General features: G+C 37.6%; 1 protein-coding gene across 3 annotated transcripts in view; it reads right to left on the reverse strand.

Annotated features, from left to right (window-relative positions):
* Window positions 1–14,642, reverse strand: part of LOC122047462 (homeobox protein knotted-1-like 12) — a 43,201-nt gene extending 28,559 nt beyond the window's left edge. For 2 of the 3 annotated variants that reach the window (XM_042608790.1, XM_042608789.1), the window contains exons 1-3: window positions 14,152–14,642; window positions 13,952–14,074; window positions 13,743–13,881 (exon numbers count right to left, since the gene is read on the reverse strand). In XM_042608790.1, coding sequence (XP_042464724.1) covers window positions 13,743–13,881; window positions 13,952–14,074; window positions 14,152–14,433 — 544 coding nt within the window. In that variant the 5' untranslated portion in view covers window positions 14,434–14,642. The remainder of the gene's footprint in view (window positions 1–13,742; window positions 13,882–13,951; window positions 14,075–14,151) is intronic. The other variant, XM_042608788.1, reaches the window with a different exon arrangement.
* Between the last annotated feature and the right edge of the window lie 9,193 nt (window positions 14,643–23,835).

Consider the following 23,835-nt stretch of genomic DNA (forward strand, 5'->3'; position numbering starts at 1 on the left):
CAAATATTCAATGAATTGATCCATTAAACTATTATATTAATGCTAGGTTATTTTCCGAAAGGAACGCGTTGTAGGATCCAACTATAATATATACAATAAGTTGGATAAGAACAAATATGATAGGGAAACTAATAATTTAAGATTTGAAATATGAAACATAGAACTCTTACTAATAAATCAATGAAAGTGATAGATACAATGATTAGGAGAAGAATTAATATTTTATGTGTACAAGAGACAAAATGGGTAGGCAATAAGGCAAAGATAATAGAGAACTCGACTTTTAAATTATAATACACAGGAAAGAGTAAAGCAAGAAATGGAGTGGTATTATTATAGATAGTTCGTTAAAGGATGAAATGGTAAGACTAGTTAGAAAAGGAAATCGAATTATATCCCTTAGGATAATAGTGGTGAAAAAAATTATGAACATAATTAGCGTATATACACCGCAAGTAGGATTAGATGAAGCTACTAAATCAAAATTTTAGGACGACTTAAATGAAGTTTTATAAAATATTTCACCAAATGAAATGATTTTAATAAGAGGTGATCTAAATAAGCAAGTCAGAGTGAAAAATGAGGAATATGAGAGGAAAAATATATTAGAGTTTATGATAGCATATACATTTTTTTTTAAGAAAAGAGAAAAACACTTAGTCATGTTCAAAGTGGGAATAATAAATCGTAAATTGACTTTCTTATTATTAGAAAGAAGGATAGAAAGATTTATAAAAATTACAAAGTCATCCTTAGAGAAAGCTTAACTACTCAACATAAATTAGTAGTGTTGGATATACAACTCAAACATAATATTAATAAAAGGAAAATATATACGACTTCTAAAATTAAGTGATGAAAATTAAAGATGAAAAACAAAATATATTTAAGAAGAAGGTAGTAGTACAAATATTAGGTGAAATATATAGTTATTCTAATAAGACATGGGATAAGATGATATCAAAGTTAAAAATAGCAACTAAGAGTGTACTCGGTGAGAGCGACATGCGCCATTAAATAAGGAATCTTAATGGTGTAATAAAAAAGTACAAGAGAAAATGAAGGAAAAATGAACAGTTTATAAGGAATTATATATTTGTAAGAACGAGAAAATTTTTAAAAAATATACAATAGCCAAGAAAAAAAACTAAGAAAGTAATGAACGAAGTAAAGAATAAAACTTTTTAACAATTATATCAAAAATTGGATACAAAAGGAGGAAGAAAAGATATTTATAGAATAGCTAAGTGAGATAAAAGAAAATAAAAGATCTTATTCAAATAAAATGTATTAAAGATGCATATAATAGGGTATTAGTAAACGATGAAAAAATAAAAGAGCGATGGAAGAGATATTTTCATCAACTTTTTAATAAAGCTTTAGATGACCATCTTAACTTAGGTAATTTAAACATGCCAAATGAGCATAGAAATTTAAATTTTTATCATAAAATTCAGATTTCAAAAAATAGAACAAGTTTTAAATAGAATGTACAATAGAAAAGTCATTAGATCAGATGATATTCCGATAGAGATATTGAAGTGCATAAGTAAGATATACACATGATATTCATTGACTTAGAAAATACTTATCATATAGTCCAAGAGAAATTATATGAAAAATTCTAGAAAAGAAATATGTTAGCGTAATATATATTAAACTAATTAACAATATATGAGATGTAACGACCAGCGTGAAGACATCAGGCAGATTAACTGAAGTATTTCTAATAAGGATATGGTTACATCAAGGATCAACTCTAAGTCCTTATCTTTTTATACTAATCGTGGATGAACTCTGTATCATATTACATGTTGTTTCCAGATGATATTGTTTTGATAGATAAGAGATGTGAAAGCGTAAATGCTAAACTAGAATCTTGACATGAAACACTAAAAGTGAAAAGTTTTAGGCTTAGTAAAATAAAAATATAATATATGAAATTTAAATTTAGCAATATTAGATGTAATGAGACAATTGTTAAGATAGGAGATGTTGAGTTGCACAAAATCGGGAGCTTTAAATATTTAAAATTATTTTTACAAAACGATGAAGACATCAAGAGAGATATCTTACATAGAATACAAACAATATGGTTGAAATAGAGGAGCGTCGGGTGTTTTATGTGACCATAAGATATCCTTAAAACTTAAAGAAAAATTCTATAAAATCGCAGTTAGACCTGCTATATTATATGGAATTGAATGTTGGATTATGACTCGAGTACATAAACAACCGATGTGACATTATGATAAACATACATATCAAACGAGGAAAAGATAAAAAAAAACTTAATTAATAATAATAAAACAAGATAAATTTATTTAAGTATAGATGATGATATAATAGGAGATAGATCTCAATAACGAAAAGAATCCATATAGTCGATCCCATCTTGTTAGATAATAAAGTTGGGTAGTAGTTGTTGTAATTGATTATTGTTTAGCTTGCATTTATGCATCCTTTTGGCATTCACATTATTGGTGCATCATTCATGGCATGTTTAGGCAAAAATGGAAACAAATTGAGAAGGCTCCTCTGGTCATTAACACTGATCATAGGTTCCCTGGTGCATCTCGTCAAAACTTCTTTCAAACCTGAAAGTTTCAACTCGTTCCAACTCAATCACTAGACGAAATATTTTTTCATGATTATTGTTAAGATGTGATCTAGGTGATCAAGCATTACAAGTTAGAAACTATAGTCTTTTGTGAGCGTAACATAAATGTAGATTTAGTCTACGAATTCTACAACAATCTACGACCTTGCGGTGATGGTCTTCTCAATAGTACCCGCATCGCTCAATGGGACTTGGACTTCACTCCGACCATTCTCTAAGAGTTCTTAGATTGTCGATCATCACTAATGAGTTTGTATTCTATCTTTCTTTCATCAAACCCTTGCATGCACCTTTTGAGCATATTACATTGAGCCTCAAGCACGATCATCTCTACTAAAAACCTCGTCGTGATAACCACAATCTATTTCAGACAAATGAGTTAGCAACCTATGACAACGTCTTTATAACATCATTGTAAATTGTCTTTTGCCCATTGTGACCTGTGGGTTGGCCATAGTTCAACCCCATACTTATTGGTGTTGTATGCAATCAGTCACAATATCAATATTAATGTGGCGTTGAACATGGTTTATCATATAATTCATTTCTCCAAACCAGGTAAAGGTCCACATGCCTTTTGGGCATTTCGTCACCTCGTGGATGATTTTGTGGGAATCAATGTATCTCGAGGTGTTACGCAGCTCATGACGGCAAAGTATAATAAGATCACCTTGAGAACCCTCTCTTTAACAGGGATGACATAGGAAGGCTCGACGATGGTATGAGACGATGACACATGGCAGGTCTAGTACCGATGCTAGAGGATGTTAGAGATGGATGAGTTTCAATTTCACGAGCTTGAGTCTATAGACACGTTTTGAGGAGCTCAGTCGTGAGCATCAACTTATTGGTATGGATCAGTGCTTTCAATTCTCAATTGATCTTCGATTCTCGTAACTACACGAGAGTGTTGAAATAATCTGATAGAACGAGATGTTTGAATTGTTGCGCTCTTAAGTTATAAGGCAGCAACTTCCCCCTCTCCCAACTGATGGAGACAACGACGATTAGATCTTCGTGTTACTCGTAGTTGCTCTCTTTGTTTTGTATTTGCTAATGTCATTTGTGAACCTGATTTGATACTTGTATCTCTTATACTAACTAGATTGTTTAGAAACTATGTATCAACTGTTACATGTTAAATCTCATGATTACTTTTTGATATGTTTTGAGAGTTGCTACATTGTTTCTTGAATGTCGTTGTGGTTGATGTTTTAGTATTGTTGTGGGTGGTTGCTTGATTGTAAGGGAAGCTTTTTTTTATGCTCTCTTTTTTATATTTGGCAAAGGATGAAAAATATGATTCAAGCGCATGATTTAGGTACTCATGTTATTGTTGTTGATATCATAGCATAACTTTGTTGTTCAACACTTGTTGATATCATAACCAGTTAGAAATTAGAATAAACTTAAATAAATTGTCAAACATAAAATAATTTCCGGAGATTGGTTGGTGCAATCATGTCCTGAATGTGAAGTTGCAATATTTGACAAGTACTTAAGTTTAGGTAAAAATGTGGATCTCACTTGTGTGACAAGTGTGCAAGAAAAGTCATCGCAGATTGGACAAGATAAGAGACGTCCAAGAAGGTCGTGAATATTCTTGGCAAGGAGAAATTCTTACAAATTGGAAGACCGGATGCAAGGTATGGGAGTCCAAGGAAGCCGAGAGCCAAATCCTTGGTAGTAGAACAGATGCAAGGGTGGATGAAGACTCGAAGACGAGGAAGGTCCAAGTTCAAAAGTCTAGGGAATAGGAGAATCATCTGGCATGAGGTACTCTTGGGACGAGGGTAGTGCAACTAGGTGTATTTCATCCATTAAGATGGTTGAAAGCTATGTATTCGTCGATTGATAGAGTTTAACAATCGATTAATACAATGTAGATGAAAAAAAGGTTTTGTAATTAAGGGGTTAGCATGCAAAGGATTTAATAGTCGACTATCGGTTCCAATCAATTTCCAACAATTCGACTAATGAACTAAACCCTAAACAAGGAGAGGATTTAGCGTAATAATTGATTGTTGTGGCATAACAATCAACTGCGGAGCTAAACCCCAAATTTAGGGTTTGCATAATAACCCTTGATTGTTTTGTTGTGACAATCGATTGGTAAATCACTTCAAGCAAATAGAATGCTCTCAACTCAATTGGTCAATTCGATTGATAGCTAGTAGTCAATTGTCAGATCTATTTCGAGCGAATAGAACACTCTCAACTCAACTGATCACTGATGGCTACTAGTCGATTGCTAGGTGTAGGACCGTTGCGGCCGGCTAGAAGGGGAGGTTGAATAGCCTTGTGAAATAAAAATAAAAATACCCTTCTCGAGCTTTCAACAAAACACTTGCATAAAATAAATTGAACAGAAACTAAAGAAAGGAAGAGGCAAAAGGATTTACTTGGTTACAACAAAGGAGGTTATTAATCCAAGGAATGTCGCACTAGTATCTCCTTTGGACGGAAAAGCCTCTTACAGCAGTGAAAGCGCAAAACAAAGAAGTTAATCTAAAACTGAAGCGTACAAGCGTTGGAAATGAATTGCTCTCAGTTGTTGAAAAGCTTCTTTGTTTTGCGCTTTCACTGCTGTAAGAGGCTTCTCCGCGCAAAGGAGATACTAGTGCGACATTCCTTGGATTAACAACCTCCTTGGTTGTAACCAAGTAAATCCTTTTGTCTCTTCCTTTCTTTAGTTTTTGTTCAATTTATTTTATGCAAGTGTTTTGTTGAAAGCTCGAAAAGGGTATTTTTATTTTTGTTTCACAGGGCTATTCAACTCCCCCTTCTAGTCGGCCGCAACGGTCCTACAAGTAGTATCAGAACCAAGGCGCTTCAGGAGGACTAACCGTCAATTGAAGCAAAGATAATGACCGGACCAAGTATACACCCGCCGAAATACGAAGGGGATTTCGCAACCTGGAAGAAACTGATGCAGGTATTTTTCACAACAGATTTTGAATTAATTTTAACAATGGAACTTGATTTTGTAGCTCCAGAGGATAAGGAAAAATATCAATGGACGAAAAAGGAGCAGGCTGAGTATGTGGTGAACGGCAAAGCAGAATACCATCTGTTGAGCATTCTTCCGCCACAAGAAGTCAATCGAATCGGAAACTACGACTCGACAAAGGAACTTTGGGAGAAGTTCCTCGAGCTGTACGAAGAAACGTCCGAAGCCAACCTCGCCAGAAGAGATCTACTTCACAATCAACTCACCAGCCTGTGACTTGGGGAAGACGAGACAGTTGCGCACCTGCACTCGAGAATCAAAGAGATCATCACCGGACTGTCGAATCTCAAAGAAAAGGTAAGTAACCGAGATTCACTAAAGTACGCGTTAAATTCATTTCCGAGAAATTCAAAATGGGCATCACTAGTAGATGCCTTTTACATTCAAAAGATTTAGAAAAAATTTCATTAGAAGAATTTTTCTCGACTTTTGAAGTGCACGAATCAAGATGTGCAGGTTCGAAAGAGCCCAAGAACAACGTCGCCCTCAAAGCTTCGAGAGACGAACCTGAGTCGGAATCTTCTCTCGATGACGAGAAAATGGTAATGATGGTAAGAAGATTCAAGAAACTTTATAAATCTAAATCTACTAACCATCCGCAGGGGAAAAAGAAAAGGACGATCCGCTGCTACCACTGCGACGAAGAAGGGCACGTCAAGGATAACTGCCTCAAGCTGAAGAACAAGAACAAGGAGAAGGGTAAGAAGTCTATCCAAAAGCGAAAGGCCCTAAAAGCGACATGGGACGATACGTCGTCGGAGTCGAAAGTCGAGGCATTCTCCGGACTTGCGTTAATGGCAAGTCATCAAGACGACGATTGCGAGTCAAGCTCTTTCGAAATGAGCATCGAGAGCATCGATGAAGGGGGAGCCACGTCGGAAGAAAACAGCAGTTCAGGGAGAGAAACGGACAACGAAATCGACAAGGTAAGTCAAGTACGATCTCTTCCTCCCGACAAAATGTTTAAGTTCGTTAAACTTTTAACAAAAGATTGCTACAAATTAGAAAATAAAAATAAAAATTTAAAAATAATCCTAGCTAAGTCCTGTCCCTTAGAAGACTTAGACAAATCAAAATAAGAAAATGAGAAATTGAAATCAGAAATTAAAGATCTGAAAATTCAAATAGATAATTTGAAAAACCATGCATGCTCATCTAATTTTAGAAAATTTAAAAATTTGAATTGAAATATGTTCCTAAGAAATTTTTAATCAATCCAGTAAGTTGGAACCTATATTAGGTTCCTAAGTCCTGTTTAAATTAAACTATTGATTAGACTTAGAGCCTTTCAATGAGAAAATTAGACATTGAATTTCTTTATAAGGCTTTATCTAAGAAAATGGTTGTTGCTCCAATAACCAAGAAGGCCTAGTGCCTCGCCACGACCTGGAAGCCAAAATATTGAAATAAATGTTTAATTAACTTTCTGTCAAAGCATTAAAAATTAGAATTAATTAATGCTTTTAAAGTTTTTCAAATATTTTTTTAAAATATTTTTTTCTTAGAAAAATTCTCTTTTATACTTAGAAAAAATTTTCAGAAAATAAATTTTGCCTAAGTTAAAAGTTATTCTGAAATTTAAAATTTCTGCTTAAGTTTTTTTTCGAAATTTTTTTTTCAAAGCTGTCTAAGTTAGATTTTTTTTTAATTTCACTTAGAAAAATTTTCTTAAAATTTTCTTTTATAGAGTGTTTATTATTGCAAAATTTTTTAAGGATCTCAAAATTTTCTAAGTTTTTATCCCTAGATTTTTTCTTAGAACCCCATTTTTTATGTGATCAAATGGGGAGAAGGAAAAGTATAAGTCTAGGGAGATGTAGACCAAAATTTAACTTGTTTTATTTTTGCACTTAATTGCAAATTTAGTTAAGTTTATATTATGTCTATTTTTACCCTATCTTAACTTGGGTTGCTTACACCAAAAAGGAGAAGATTGTTGGAATCTCAAGGTTGTTTTGGTGTGATTAACAAGTTAAGTTAGGTCATGTGTGTTTCTAACCTTGTGTCTAAGTGTACAGGACCTTAGGAGCACAGGTATTCGAGTGGAAGACGTAGCTAGCGAGAAGGACGGCACGCGGTGCATCCGAGGGACGAGGCACTGCGGAAGAGTACACCGGCGGACGAGAAGGAAGCATGCGGAGGTTTCGAGGGACGAAAGTCGGAGCGGAAGACTGCTCGAGGAGCAAGAGACGCAGCTAGCGAGAAGGACGGCACGCGATGTGTCCGAGGGACGAAGACTGCGGATGAGTACGTCAACGGACGAGAAGGAAACACGCGGCGATTCTGAGGGACGAGAAGCCGGAGCGGAAGCCCACTCGAGAAGATCGGAAGTTGGGTTCAAGTGAGCCCTTTTCCGGATGGCCGAGATCACCAAAGCTAGCGGATCCGGAGTTGAAGACCCGGACCGAGGCGACCAGAGCCGGAGCAGAGGACCCAGACCGAAAAAGTCAACCAGAGTTTACTTTTGGGTCCGCGGCGTCCGGACCCCTCCGGAGCGGCTGGAACATACCGGGGCGCCCGGAGTTGACTTTTTCCCAGGATCGAGCTTTGACTCGATCTGAACGTTGGGGGATAAAATTTATCCCCCCTAGAGCGCCCAGAACCCTCAGGGCGCCCCGACCAAGGCAATAAATATAGCCTTGATCCATAAGCTTTAAAAATAACTCAGAGCAATTCATTTCCAACGCTTGTACGCTTCAGTTTTAGATTAGCTTCTTTGTTTTGCGCTTTCACTGCTGGCTTCTCCGCCCAAAGGAGATACTAGTGCGACATTCCTTGGATTAACAACCTCCTTGGTTGTAACCAAGTAAATCCTTTTGCCTCTTCCTTTCTTTAGTTTCTGTTCAATTTATTTATGCAAGTATTTTGTTGAAGTTTTGTTGAAAGCTCGAGAAGGATATTTTTATTTTTGTTTCACAGGGATATTCAACCCCCCCTTCTAGCCGGCCGCAACGGTCCTACACTAGGTTCTAGCAATCGACTAGTAGCCTATTTCAAGCAATTATAACGCTCCCAATACAACTGATCAATTCGACCGAAGGCTACCAGAAGGCTACCAATCGACTAGCGATTCCTAGTAGTAGACTCTTATTTAAAAAACAAGATGATATCAGTCGTTGATCCAGAGTTGGTGACCGTTCAACAACCGTGCCAATGGTCAAACCTCTATAACAATGAATTAGTGGGTAATATCAATTAACGGGTGGCAACTAAAAGATGTAGGCAGCAGCCTAAATGAAGGAGGTTTAAAAGAGCTTGCAGCTGTCTTCTACACATACTTCTCGATTGTGATTCTCCCATTTAAGCTGTCTTCTACACATACTTCTCAATTGTGATTCCCCCATTAAACTCAAGTTTAAAGCACTTAATCTTGGCAACCTCTAAAGTGAAAAAAGGAAGGGTTCTTGTGTTCAGGGTGTTATCTATCCTTGTCTCTTCCCTCTCATTGTTTTCCTTTTGTTGAAAATTTGTAATATTGTTATAAGAAGTTTCTCCACCTCCAAATTTAGTCCGAGGAGGAAATCTATTAGTGGTGATAGATCGCTAGGACTAAGTCTTAAAATAGTCACCTTAGAGGGTAGTGTACCAAGTAAACAACATGCTTTAGCATTGTGGGTGTGATTGTTGTCCTCCTTTGCAATTATGATTGATTATAGGAGGAGCCTTTTTTTTGTGTTGCTCTCTTTTTGATATTTAGTAGGGATGTAAATGAACCAAACGGTTCGTAATCTATTCAGAGCTTTATTCTGTAAAAAGCTCGTTCGAGTTCGTTCGTTTATTTTATCTAGCCGAGCTCGAGCTCAAGGGCATTCGGCTTGTGAGCTCGCGAACATATTCGTTTATAGGCTCGCAAGCTCAGCTCGTTTAAAAGGCTCGAGCTCGGCTCGTGTACAGGGCTTGAGAACATATTCGTTTATAGGCTCGTGAACTCGGGCTTGAGCTCGGTTTGATTAAAGGGCTCGCGAACATGTTCAATGATGTGTTGAGTTTGAAAGTTTAATGTAGTAGTTTGGGATGTTCAATGATGTGTTGAATTTATATTATTTTAGTTGTTAGGTTTGTTGAATATTTATTCAAATGAATTTTCAAACTCGCTTAACAACAAGCCTACAAAACGAGCTCTAAAATGAGCCTTAAAACAAGTCAAAAAAATGAGCTATAAAACGAGCCCGAGCTCGCTTAACGAGCTAGGCTCGTTAACTATAATAAACGAGCTAATAACGAGTTAAGCTCGAACTATTCGCGAGCTTGGTAATTCCAAAATGAGCCGAGCTTGAGCCTTGTGATAAAAGTTCGATTCGAGCTCGAACCGAGCTTGAGCCCGAATATAATTTAAACAAGCCGAACTCGAGCCTAATACTGTTTGACTAGGTTCGGCTCATTTACATCCCTAATATTTAGCAAAGGGGGAGATATATAATTTAAGTTTATAGATATGTGCACTCAAGCTATTGTTGATAACATGACATAACTTTGTTGTTGGACACTTGTTGATATCATAATCGATTAGAAATTAGCCTGGACTTAAATAGATTGTAAAACATTGAAACTTCACATGACATTATTGCACCAATAAAATAGGCATGATAATTAAGATAAAGTTCTCCAAATTCGATTTAGATTTATTTTAGCTAGTTTAAAAGAACTTTGTATATATATATATATATATATATATATGATAGTTTGTTCAATCATATTATTTAATTAGATTAATCATAGTAAAAAATTGTTTAATTCTCTTTACTCCAAGTATTTCTTTTCATCTCTCCAATTCCTCTTGTCCACCCTAGTTCCTACCACTCACCCATGTTCCTACCACTCACCCATCTGCCACCCTGCTTTCGGGTATTTCTATCCTTTTACCCTTTCCTCCTTTTGCTCCCCTAGATCCCATTTCTCTCTCTTTCTCTTTCTTGTTGTCTCAAAACATCAAAAGTTAACTTGGCATCGACAGAAAGAAATAATAAAGCAAAACATCTTTATGTACTGATCTCGTCTAGAAGCTGAGTCAAATGAAGAGACCGGTGACAAGAGTAGGAATGTTGACGGAGGGAGGGTCGGGGGCTAGAACTCGAAGATGCGTTGTCGATCTTGGATCTTCACGAAGGGTAGGGAAATATAATCGAAAATGGTACCCACAAGCCTACACACACTATAAAGAGATCACACAGAGTCATTAGCGCGAAAACCAGGAACGAAGTCCCTGACACAGGTTTTCCAATGCTCAAGTCAGAAAAAGAAGTCGAGAAAAAAGTACAAGAAAAAGTAAAACTATAGTAGATGCGTGTGTGCGCGTACCTGGCCAACGGAGAGAACCCCTTTTTATACAACCTTGTAACCTCGATGATAATGAGACGTCGGATAATGTCGGGTGTCAGAGTATGTCAAATGATGAAGGATGTACTATGAACCTCCATTAGGTAGAAGAAGATTTTGTGGCTTGCATGTGGTCGGAATATTCCTTGACGAATAGTCATTATTCTCTGATAAGTGGTTACGATTCCCTGAAAATATTGTCCCCTAGCGATAGCCCGACCAACACTGGGCTGACCGAGAGTAGATCAGAACTGTGCCAATGAAAAGTGATGTGATACCTCAGGAGTCCGGCCGACGCTTAGCTCAACTAGGAGTAGACTGGGAGTTGTGTTCATAAGAAGTGATGAACGAAACCCTGGAACCAACCAGGAGTAGATTGAGAGTCATGCCCAAGAGAAGTGTTGGACGGAGCCCTGTGATTCGATCGGCGCTAGACTAGGAGTCATACCCAGGATTAGTGATGGGCGGAGTCATACCCAGGATTAGCGAACACGCGATTTCTTCGAGGGCCACTGCTATCTATATCATTTGATTGATTGATTTGCTCTTCGCCTAGTCATCGCAGAGGGACTGAGGTCTAACCGAATTCCCGAGCAGACTTGGGCTCCACTCATCCAGTTAGCTGCCATTGTGACAATTGATCGCTATTTGCTCTCTTTGCCGCTAACCGGTCACTCATCTTGTAAGGCTCTCCTCTCCGGTCTATCCGGTCGTCTGTGAAGATTGATTGATATTGGTTCCCCGTCATTCGTATATAAAGCCCAGCCAAGAGTCCATCTTGCCATTACCCGTCATGGGAGAAGAAGGGCATTGGTTCAGCATCGAGTTGGCATTTGCAAGGCTCTGAGTGATCCCAACTGGCCCATCTGATACCTCAGGAGTCCGGCCGACGCTTAGCTCAACTAGGAGTAGACTGGGAGTTGTGTTCATAAGAAGTGATGAACGAAACCCTGGAACCAACCAGGAGTAGATTGAGAGTCATGCCCAAGAGAAGTGTTGGACGGAGCCCTGTGATTCGATCGGCGCTAGACTAGGAGTCATACCCAGGATTAGTGATGGGCGGAGCCCTGGGATCCAACTAGCGCTGGAACTGACCGATAGTAGACTGGGAGTCGTGCCCAGGAGAAGTGATGGCCGAAGCCCTGGGGTTTGATTGATGCTGGAATCGACAGGGAATAGACTGAGAGTCATGCCTAAGAAAAGTGATGAGTGGAGCTCTGGGGTCCGACCAACACCGAGGTCGACTGAGAGTAGACTTGGAATCATGCCCAGGAGAAGTGATGGGCGAAGCCCTAGGATCCGGTTAGCGCTGGGATGGCCGAGAGTAGACTGGGAGCCATGCCCAGAATAAATGATGGGAGGAGGGTCCGGCCGTCACTAGGACCAAGAATAAACTGGGAGTCATGCCGAGGAGAAGTGATGAATGGAGCCCTAGGATCCGGAGCCCTGGGATCCGACCAACGTTGGGGCTGACTGGGAGTACACTGGGAACATACTCAGAAAAAGTGAAGGGAACCAAGTCCTGGAAAAAAGATCTGTTTGGACACATACACCTCAACCTTGACTATCACCTCTTTTTAACTTTTGATTGTCACATCACCTTGACCACTACCCCACATTATCCTTGGGGTCACCCACTATTTGTCACATCATGTACAAAGCCACAACTGATTCACAAGAAGTTTATTCACTTCAGGAATGAAGCTAATTTCATATGCATATATATTAACACAGCACAAGGCACAAACACCTATTACCATCCCTTTCATCCTTGTGCATGATATTTTTCTACATAAATTATATCGGCAGCAAAATTAGATGGCAAAAATATCTAATAGTCCCAATAAATAGTTAAATAATTTAATATATAATACTAGCTAAATGTTCTACAAAAGAAAAAAACATTTTATAACCATATGTTTGCAAACAAATAGCAATTTGAAACCCTAAACAAATTGATTGCACCATCTCATTCCTTTCCCACGTACAATAATGTGATAAATAAATATATATATATATATATATATATATATATATATATATATATATATATATATATATATAGAATGTCTATTTAACATAAAACTACAAACTATAGCCAAAAACATCTTAGTTAATGATGGACGACTGCTGGTGCTTATTTTCACACAATATCATCAAGTACTGACAGACATCGAATTAATTAAGAAAATTATCTACGCCTAAAAATCACTGAAGAAACAATTCCTGTGGTCAAACCATGCCCATTTAGCCATAAAAACAACATCCATTTCCCCATATGCTTCTTACACGTGTGTGATCATGTTGTGGGAGAGCACTTGAAATAAATTTCCAACACAGTTCCTTGTCCATGACCCTACTTCCTGACAGACCTGTACTACATATTTTATGTGGCAGCTGCAACTGTTCTCTGCCACAGAAGGAATGATAAGAATAGCATCCTATGTAGTATCTTTATCTCGTGGATGTATAAGAGCTAGTAGATCGCAGAAGAGAAGTAGTAGTAGTAACTACTAGTAGTAGTAGTAGTGATCGTTAAGTAAGAACCCTAAAAAGCTCATTGCAGCTCGGCCAACGTGTTCTTTTCCACTCATTAAACAAATGTTCTACTGCTCATTTAATTGATCTCCCTGCTCTCATGTAACTTTATAAGTTCCATGGTCGTCTAGAAAGGTAAATTGGTGGTAGTGAGTACCGTAGTTGAACCCTAAGTCAAGAAAAAGTTGTCTGTAGATCTTGAAAGTGAAGCTCATGGAGGATTTTAATGGCGAAAATGCATGATGAGGGGGAGCGTACCGGAGAGGAGGAGTCGTGTGGAAGCATTGGTGAGCAGATCGTTGAACTGGGACTCGATCTCGTGGAGGAAGTCCTTGGCCTCCTGCAATGGCCTGGTGAGCTCTTGCCGGTATTGGGTGAGCGCGTGGCAGTACAAGTCCTGTTGTAGATTTGGATCAGTTTCGAGTACTTTGAGAGTGTTTAATTGTGTGATCCAGCTGCCGAGGTACCATGAACTGGTCCAGCTCCGGGTCGGGGGAAGCGTGGCGGTTGTGGCCGGCGGCGGGGTGGTCCAGAGCGAGCTGATGAAGCATGGCCGACAGCCTTGCCACCACCTCCGGCGGCGCGCCGACCTTGAAAGATGGGAGCTGGACGATCAGCGATTTGGATAATGGATCCGGAGTCGATTAATTGAGTGTATATATAACACCTTTTGGCAGTCCGTGAAAGCTGCGAGGAGGTCGGAGTACTTGGGGTGCGACATGATCCTCGCCTTGATCTCCTCCGTGCCGCCGTGGGAGATTGGAGACGGCCCATGCGGCGGTGGCGGCGGCGGCGGGGCTTGGAGGTGGGACTGAGGAGAGGAGGAGGAAGCGGAGGAGGAGGTGCAGGTGTAGTAGTGGTAGCCTTGAGGCGGCGGAGCAGTGAACGAGGGAAGGTAAAGGAACGGCCTCCGGCTCCCTGTGCTGCTGCCGCCGTACAATTCCTCCATCTCTGCCGTTGCCTTCCTCGTAGGCTTATAGCAACGAACGAAGGAAGGAAATCAAGAAAAAAAAAGGAAAATAAATGGAAAAGATAATCAAGAATAATGATCGTACAACGGGAAGAACAAAAAAAATTTAATTGTAGCTAAATTAATTAGCCAGAGAGGACCGGAAGAAGTGGAGGAAAGATCGGAGAAGAACAGGAACAGCTAGCAAGCCATTTAAGATGGCTAGAGCTGCTTTCTTTTTTCCTGTCAAATCAAATCAAATCAATCAAACAGACGCGATGTGATGTGTGGCTAAGCTCCACAGTTCGACCACCGCTGCCTGCCTCCGGTCTTGATTCAATGGACCGATCGATACAGTCAGGGACGATTGAACTTGCATTGCACTGGGAGAATTGAGCTGCGTCGATCGTGAGGTTGATTTATATATCGAGGGAAATGATCAGGAAAGTTTGTGAGCGACGTAACGTAGGGAGGTCGCCGGAAGACCGGCGAGACATCGCCGTGATTTGTCGTCGGAGAGGACTGGTCCTTCCCTTCTCTTCTCTTCGGTGCATATTGAGATTGTTTTTGTTTTGTGCTGCCTTTAATTTGTTGATTCTTTTGATTATGCCCTGCTCGATATTTAATTTAATATAATGGAAGCAGATGAGGAGGACAAGCACTCGTAAAGGGCTTCGAACTCACAAGATGGTTTCGTTTCCAATATTCGTTGATGTTTTTGAATAATTAGATAAACATGTAAAAGTTCCAAGAGTATTTAATAAGATTTCAATAATAAATTTTTTATTTCAACAGTAAATAGCGACACTTACGGCCTGTTTAGTATTGAGACCCTTTTTCCCCATCCCTGACACCCTCACGGCCTCACCTCCCGGCCCCATCTAATTTTTGACCTTTATACCCCCTTATTTTTATACCCCTTATTAAGTGTCCATTTTATTTTTACAAATTTTTATTTCATTTTAATCAGTTTTTTATCAAATTTTTTTTAACAATTTTATTTTTTAATCAGTTTTTATCAGTTTTATTCTTTTTAAATAATTTTTTATTATATATTTGTAATATTTTATTTATTTTTTAATTATAGATTTTCACATTTCAAACCTTCTCTTCCAGTTCCATCGAATTATTTATCTTTATACTATTTTTTATTCTATTTATTTTTGTTTTCTTTTTATTTTTTTATTAAGTATTTTTTCGGTAAGAATATCATATTATTTTTATATTTGTAATATGAAATCAGATCATATGTCTCCAATTTTCTTTCTCTCCCCGTGTTCCACTCGTCGTCTCCAGCCCACTACCGACGGACTTTGGTCGTCGTCCCGACCAGAACTATACCCTAGAGGAATCATCATCGACACGATCGACATCGAAATTTGACCAAATTTGAGCATGGACTCAAATCGACGGTGAAGGAAAGTCTGTTCAGATCCGATCAAATTTCAGCGCTGATCGCATCGATGCGACCTCACTACGTTCACCTTCCTCCTAGGATATAATTTTAATCGAGGCGGCGACCGAGGCCCACTGATGGTGCCGCCGACGGTAGGCTAAGACAACGAGTGGAAACAGGGGCAGGTGATATTGGAATAGAGGATTAGATCTCTTGTAATCTTTTATTTTTTTAATAGTAAATCTTAGGGGTTATTATTTATAAAAAATTTAAAAGTAAAATATAGATAAAAAAATAAAAAAATTTGATGAAAAAATAATAAACAAAAGTTATTAAAAAAATAAAACTAAAGAAGTAAATAAAATTGAAAAAAAAAATTAAAGAAAAAAAAATTAGAAAAAAAAATAACTTGTTATTTAAAAAAAGAAGGATTAAAAGGTCATTTAATAGGGGTGAGAGAGGGGGGTGAGCTGTAGGGGGGTGGGAAAGTAATTTACTTAGTATTTGACTCATGAGGGCTGCTTTTCACACCCCCTCTGACATGCCCCTCCTTCCGACCCCACTTCTTATTCTAATTTTCTTCCATTTCTACCCTTTTCTTTTATTTGTTTTATTTTTTTTAGTTTTGTTCTTTATTCGTTTTCCTGTTTTTTTTTAAGTTTTGTTTATTTTTTGTTTTTAATCTGTTTTTAAATTTTTTTATCAATTTTATTTTTTAAATAATTTGTTATTATATATTTATAATTTTTGTTTATTTTTAGTTATAGATTTTAAGAGTTATCAACACTTGAAGCTCGAAGGGTGGATAATTTAAGAAGAGAGAAAGTTCTGACATGTGCCAAGCGTTGGAGGGGTAATTTAAAGGGAGAGGAGTATTTTGACATATGTCAAGGATTGGAGGGTGGTAATTTAAAGAGAGTGAAAAGTTCTTACATATGTCAAGAGTTGAAAGTGAAATAATTTAAAGGGATGAAAGATTTTAACATGTGTCAAGGGTTGAAAGTACAGTAATTTAAAAGGATGAAAAATTTTGACATGTGTTAAGAGTTGGAATGGGGTAATTTAAAAGAATTGTGTCAAGAGTTGGAAGGGAGTAATTTAAAGGGATGAGAAATTTTAGCATATATTACAGATAGAAGAGAGGTAATTTAAAGGGATGGAGGTTCTGACATATGTCAAGAGTTGAAGATGCGTAATTTAAAGGAGATGGTATTTTGAAAAAAAATTATAAAAAATAATAAATAAAATTGATTAAAAAATAAAATTAAATAAAATTTTAAAAATAATAATCAAAATTAATTAAAAAATAAAACTAAATAAAATTTAAAAATATATAAGTATGGATGACAAAAAATAATAAACTAAATTAATTTTAAAAAATAAAATTAAATAAAAATTAATGAAAATTACAAAATAATAAACAAAATTAATTAAAAAATAAAACCAAATAAAAATTCAATAAAATTAAAAAATATATAAGTATTATGAAAAAATAATAAATTAAATTAAATAAAATTTAAAAAAATAAAGAAAAAAGAAAGGGTAAAACTGTCATTTGATAGGGAGAGAGAGGATGGGAGAGGGGGTGCGGTGTCAGATGGGAGGGGGGAAAAGCAATTTACTTGACTCATTTTTAAATAACTGCCAATTATGATTATAACATTATATATAAAAGATTACGATAATAAATATTAATTAAATAAAAAAATATTATTTTAAAAAATTATTATATTTTTTTAAAAAAATAAAAGATTTTAAACTTTAAATGAAATCCGTATAACATATTTTAAAATAATAAATAATTAAATTTTTAAAAAAATCTGTTTGAAATATCAATTGAAAGTAGGGGTGTAAATGAACCAAGTCGCTTATGACTTATTCGAACCTCGATTCAATAAAAGTTCGCTTTAGCTCATTTAATGAGGCTCGTTAAAATAAACAAACCAAATTCAAGCTTCACAATATTCGGCTCGTTAGCTCGTGAACATGTTCGTTAAACTCATAAATCAACTTTTAAATAAAAAAAATAATAGTTTTGATATTAAATTTATAGATTTTACACTCTGCTTATGAAACATATGGACAAATATATTGAATTTATTTATTAGAATAAAATTATAAATTTTAATAAGAATATTATAATTTCTCTAAATATAATTTAATTTTTAATAAATATTTAAATTTATAATTTATATTTATTAAGCTCGTTTAGCCTCAATAAAAGCTCGAATAAGTTCGTGAGCTATGAATATATTAGTTAAATAAAGCTCGAGCTCGGCTCGATTATAAACGAGTCAAACTCAAATATTCAAGAGTTCGGCTTGGCTCAGCTCGATTACACTCATAATTGGGAGTTATTGATTTCAATTACCTAAGTTGTAATCAATTAACCTAAGTCTAATATATATAAACCTAAGTTTTCATTTCTTCTCTCATTTCCCCTATTCCCCGATTTTACCCATGCCACTCACTCTCTTCCTCCTTCTCATGTGATCGTTGTCGACTCGCCTTCCGATCACTAACACCGACCACCCGTGAGCTCCAATCCAGCTATTGTCTTTCCCTCTCCTAGCCACAGACCCTTGGAGCTTGCTAGAAGCCGAGCACCCTAGCTTCGTGCCCTAACTTTCGCCTCTCCTTATCGAATTCGAGCTCTCTCCCTTGCTCCTGATCACTGTTGTCACCCCTCTTTGATCTACCTAGTCGGTTCTCCTCCCTAGACAATGATCCTGACCAAAAGTAGTTCATGCACCAGCTGCTCGCAATCCCTCCTTGTTGTGTCATGCCCTAGCATCGCTGCCTCCATGCCATCACCATCGTTCTCATCTTGGATGATCCTCTCCGGCCACGAGAAGATAGCCATGAGCCTCACAGTGCCTCCCCTGCCAGCTATTGTTCCGTCGGATGAGAGTTGTCGTCGTTGATTCATAGTCGCCTGGCTACTAAAAGTTTATCTCTGTTTATCTCTGTTGGAGAAGGAACCTGTCAACCCAGATTTAGAGGGCTAAGGTTACTGAATTCAAGTCTGAAATGGATAACAAGGTTTATTGATCGATCTGTTGAATTGGGTTGTATTATGATTATGTTGGTTAGAATTTAATTATAGATTAAGGGTTGATTTGGGATATTTGCTTGGAGGTCAGCGACTCCACCTAGTTTCGGCCATCATTTTCAACAACAAGCTTCTCCGGGCGTGAGTCAACAGTGGTGCATTCAAATTGGGTAAAATTGGCTCGTCTATCTCTCTATCATGTTTAGTAGTTGATACAATGAATTAGATTAATTGAAGTTAATCAATGATTAGGGTTAATGATCATATCGATTAGAGATCTCCTAATTAGATTTGAGATTTAGTTAGCTAGTTGGTACATGATGAGATTTAACTAAACTATACATCTTATTGCAGAACTCTGATTAGAGATGAGCGTCTCAAACTAGGAGTTATTGAATATGAGCTACATTCGAGGTTAGTAGGTAGATGGCATGTTGTGTCGCTCAGAGGTCTTGGCTACCGGTCCCACGTCACATCAAAAGTTTTTGTTTCTGTTGTTACTCTTACTCATATTTTGTCTTTCCAAACTAGTTCATGTATTATATAACTTGGGTGTGGATTTCTGGACTTATAATGTCCTTTTGTTTATTATGTATTTGTTGAGGTAAGTGATACCGGTACATAGTCTAGTTTTTTATTTTATGTGGTTGTGTTTGTTTTCGGCCGTGTGGCTATAGATGTTATCTTGTATTATCTTATGTCCATATATCCAGGTTTCATATGTTGTCATAAGGGGGAAGTGTTGTTGCTACCCCGTGGTAGTTTTGATGTGATCAACCAAGTCAGGTTAGGTCCTGTTGGTGTTTAACTCTATCTCTAAGTGTGTAGGAGCTTAGGAGTACAGAAAGTCGAGCGGAAGACACGACTAACGAGAAGGACGACACGGGAGGAGCCAACAAGCTTGGTGCGTTCAAGGGACGAGGTGTTGCGGAAGAGTACACCGACGGACGAGAAGGACGCTTGTGGCGGTCCGAGGGACGAGAAGTCAGAGTGGAAGTCTGCTCGAGGAGAAGACCGGAAAAAGGGTTCAGTTCTGGATGACCTCAATCACCCAAGTGATCCTTATAAATACTAAATGAGTATCATTAGTAGATGCTTATTATATTTTTCAACTTTTGAAGTCCATGAAAAAAGATGTGCAGGTCAAAAGAAGAAGCATAATATTGCCTTAAAGGTAAAGGCGGACAAACAAGATTCAGAATCTTCTCTCGATGATAATAAAACAACACTAATAGTATGTAAATCTAAAAGTTATTTAAAAATTAAAAGATTTAATCAAGTACAAGGTAGAAAAAGAAGAATAAGATGCTACCACTACAATGAAGGACATGTGAAAGATAACTGCCCTAAATTGAAAGACAAGGACAAGAGAAAGAACAAGAAGCTGACCCAAGTGAACAAGTACAAGAATATGAAGGCGACGTGGGACGAAACGTCATCCAAATCAGAAATTGAAGCCTTCGTCGGACTTGCGCTAGTAGCAAGTCACCAAGAAGAAGGAGACAAAGCAAACTCATCCGAAATGAGCATTGAAAGAATTGATGAAGGGGGAGCGACATCGGAAGAAAGTAGTAATTCAAGGGGAGCTTCAGATCACGGGATCGACAACGTAAGTCAGGTACGGTCTCTTCTCCTGATAAATTATTTCAGTTTGTAAAATTATTAATAAGGAATTGTTGTAAATTAGAAAAAGAAGTTAAAGAATTAAAGTCAACTCTAGCCAAATCTCTTCGATTAGAAGACTATGATAAAATAAAAAATAAAAATGAAAGCTTGAAAAATGAAATAGAGAATTTGAAAAATCGTGCATGCTCAAATATTTAATATATTATAAAATATAGTGGATTAAATTGGTACCTTAAAAACTATAAGGGTCATATTAGGAAAATTTCACAGAAATACATATCTAAGAAATTTTTAATTAACCTAGTAGGAAGGAACCTATATTGGGTTCAAAAATCATATTTGGATTCAATGCTTTTAAATTATGGCTTTCAAAGTAAATTAAATATTAAATTTCTTTAAGAGACTTTATCTAGAAAGTGGTTGTTATTCCAATATTCAAGAAAGCATAGTGACTCGCCACAGCCTAGAAGCCAATTATTGAAATAAATATTTAATTCACTAACTGTTGAGCATTTAGAAGTTATAAAAATACCTTAATTTTCTGTTAAAAATTAATTAAATATTTTTTTAGTTCTTATCTTTTTAAAATAGTTAGAAATTTTTTAGACTTTTAAATGAACCATATTTTTAATGTGATCAAAAGGAGGAATAGAGAACAAGTCTAGAGGGTTCTTGAAAATTTTTTTCTTGCAAAAAGTTAAAACTTTTTTTGAATAATTCTTTTGTAAAATTTTTTCTAGCAAATTTTACTTAGAAAAATTTTCTTACTTGCATTTTTTTTACTTGCAAAAATGAGAAATTTTTTAAAATTACCCTAACTTAACTTGGGTTTGATCACATCAAAAAGAGAGAGATTGTTGGTACCCCGTGATAGTTTTGATGTGATCAACCACGTCAGGTTAGGTCCTGTTGGTGTTTAACCCTGTCTCTAAGTGTGCAGGAGCTTAGGAGCATACGAAATTGAGAGAAAGACGCGGCTTGCGAGAAGGATGACATGGGAGAGAGTTGATGGACTCGATATGTCCGAGGGACGAGGTGCTACGGAAGAGTACACCGGCAGATGAGAATGATGCTTGTGGCGGTCCGAGGGACGGAAGTTGGAGCAGAAGCCTACTAGAGGAGAAGGCCGAAAAAAAGGTTCGGGTGAGCCCTATTCCTGATGACCGCAATCATCCAGGTGATCGGAGTAGTAGAAGAGCGAAAAGAGGATGGAAACACTACTGGAGGCGCCTTCAAAGGGAATTGAAGGCGCCTCCGCGCCTTCCGCAGTGAGGAAGGCGCCTTCCATGGATGGAAGTGCCTTCGATGAACAGTACGAAGGTGCCTTCCATCCCTATAGAAGGTGCCTTCGACCGGGCTGATTTTAGCCGTATAAAGCTTTATCCTTTGGCGCCTCGCTGGAGGCACCTTCCAGCCCTATGGAAGGCATCTTCAAGCTGCGTATAAGATTCTACAGGGGTTATAAAAAGACCTCTATACCTAGAAAATATGTAACAACTTCAGTATTAATTTTCTAGTTACTTTCTGAGCTTCCAACAAGTGTAAAAGGTCTCTCCGCCTTCAAAAAATGAGATCTTTAGTGCGTTTACTTACCTTGGATTAACAACCTCTCCGGTTGTAACCAAGTAACTCTTTTGACCTCATTTTTTTAGTTGTTCATTTATTCTATGTTTTATTAATTTGAATTAAAAGGACAAGAAAGGTTTTTCTTAACAACTGGTTCACCTCCTCTCCTTGTCGGCCTACATGGGCCAACAGATGCTTTATATATATATATATATATATATATATATATATATATATAATGTTGTTCGGCATCACCCTCATTGTTTGCGCTTGACGATCGGCATTGTCGTTGCTCATGCTCGACGATCGAGCGTTGCTCGCGCTCGACAAACGATTACAGTTGAATTTACGTTAACCCTAAAATCAAAACCTCACTTTTATGAGGGAATCATATTCTGGGTCGCATGTCCTATTTGTTGACATGTCGAGCATACACCATTACACAGGAATAGCTTATTACATAAACCAAATAAAGTTTTTGTCTATAACCTTGAATAACTAAGATTATCCACAATAATCTTTAACCAAATACAACTTTAATTAATATATATATTTTTTAATTTTCATTTTTTTAATCTAAATTCTAAACTCTAAATCTTCAACCCTAAAAAATAATAGTAGGTGTTTATGGATTACTCAGAAATGAGTGTGTTTGTGATATTCACTGTATATATATTATTTTTATTTTGGAGGATATAAATTTGAGTAAAAATAAAAAAGATGTCTTTTATTGGAATTATTGAGGTTATTTTTTATTTATATTAAAAGAATATTCCACCATAGTACATTTTTAATTTTGAAATTACTCATATTTTAGGTATTATTATAGTAGCTGATCCGGCGGTAAGAACAGGGGACCCTCGTTCTGGGGAGTCAACGCCACGTGGAAGTCAAAAGGCCAGGTGGCCGACCGGAGAAGGGTGGCCCGACCGGAAGTCCAAGCAAAGGGTGGATCGATAGGCCGGCCGGAGAAGGGTGGACTGACCATCCGGCCGGTCGACCGGTGTCTGACTGATGACAAAAGGCGCCCCGGCAGGAGTCGGGGTTCCGACGCTCATTGAACAGGATCGCAGGGCCGAGTGGATGTCACGCTCGGCCAAAGACGTAAGGTAACATACTGCTAACAATCTCCACAGAACACGTTATCAAGAATCCCCCAAGTAAACCACTATATATCACCAGCCGGACGTAAGGCGAATGCTGGCCGGTCGGACGCCCGACAAGGAGTAAGGAGAAAAGGACAAGGGACATCTTCTGACAGCGGGCATGCTCTATAATTCGGCCATACTCCAAATCTTACGACCAGGGGTTCCGCTGTCCCATCGAAGACGTGCTTGGACTGTAGCAGTATGGGGTCAGGTAAGCTCACTGACAGGCCTTTACTTGGGTATGGGCTGAGGACACGTATACACCTCGGTATGAGTGCACCCGCTCCTCCACAGCCCTATATAAAGGCTCTCATCCTTCGACGGAGGTACGCATTCTATGATTCTTGTAGCCACTTCCTTGTTGAGCTTTGCTTGACTTGAGCGTCGGAGGGTCGCCGCCGGGAACCCCTTCCCGGCCTGACTTCTGTGCAGGTTCGCCGGAGGACCGTACGACCGGTCGGAGATCCACGTCAGTGACTCGGAGAGCGCCACGTGCCCAGCATTCGTTGGTTCAGCTTTTGGGCAGGATCAGTAACTATAAATTCATAGATATTGTAATATGCACATTTCAATTCTCATCAACACAAATAAATAGTGGTGTAATTGTTATAATT

Source organism: Zingiber officinale, chromosome 2B, assembly GCF_018446385.1.
Source record: "Zingiber officinale cultivar Zhangliang chromosome 2B, Zo_v1.1, whole genome shotgun sequence".
Taxonomy (NCBI): domain Eukaryota; kingdom Viridiplantae; phylum Streptophyta; class Magnoliopsida; order Zingiberales; family Zingiberaceae; genus Zingiber; species Zingiber officinale.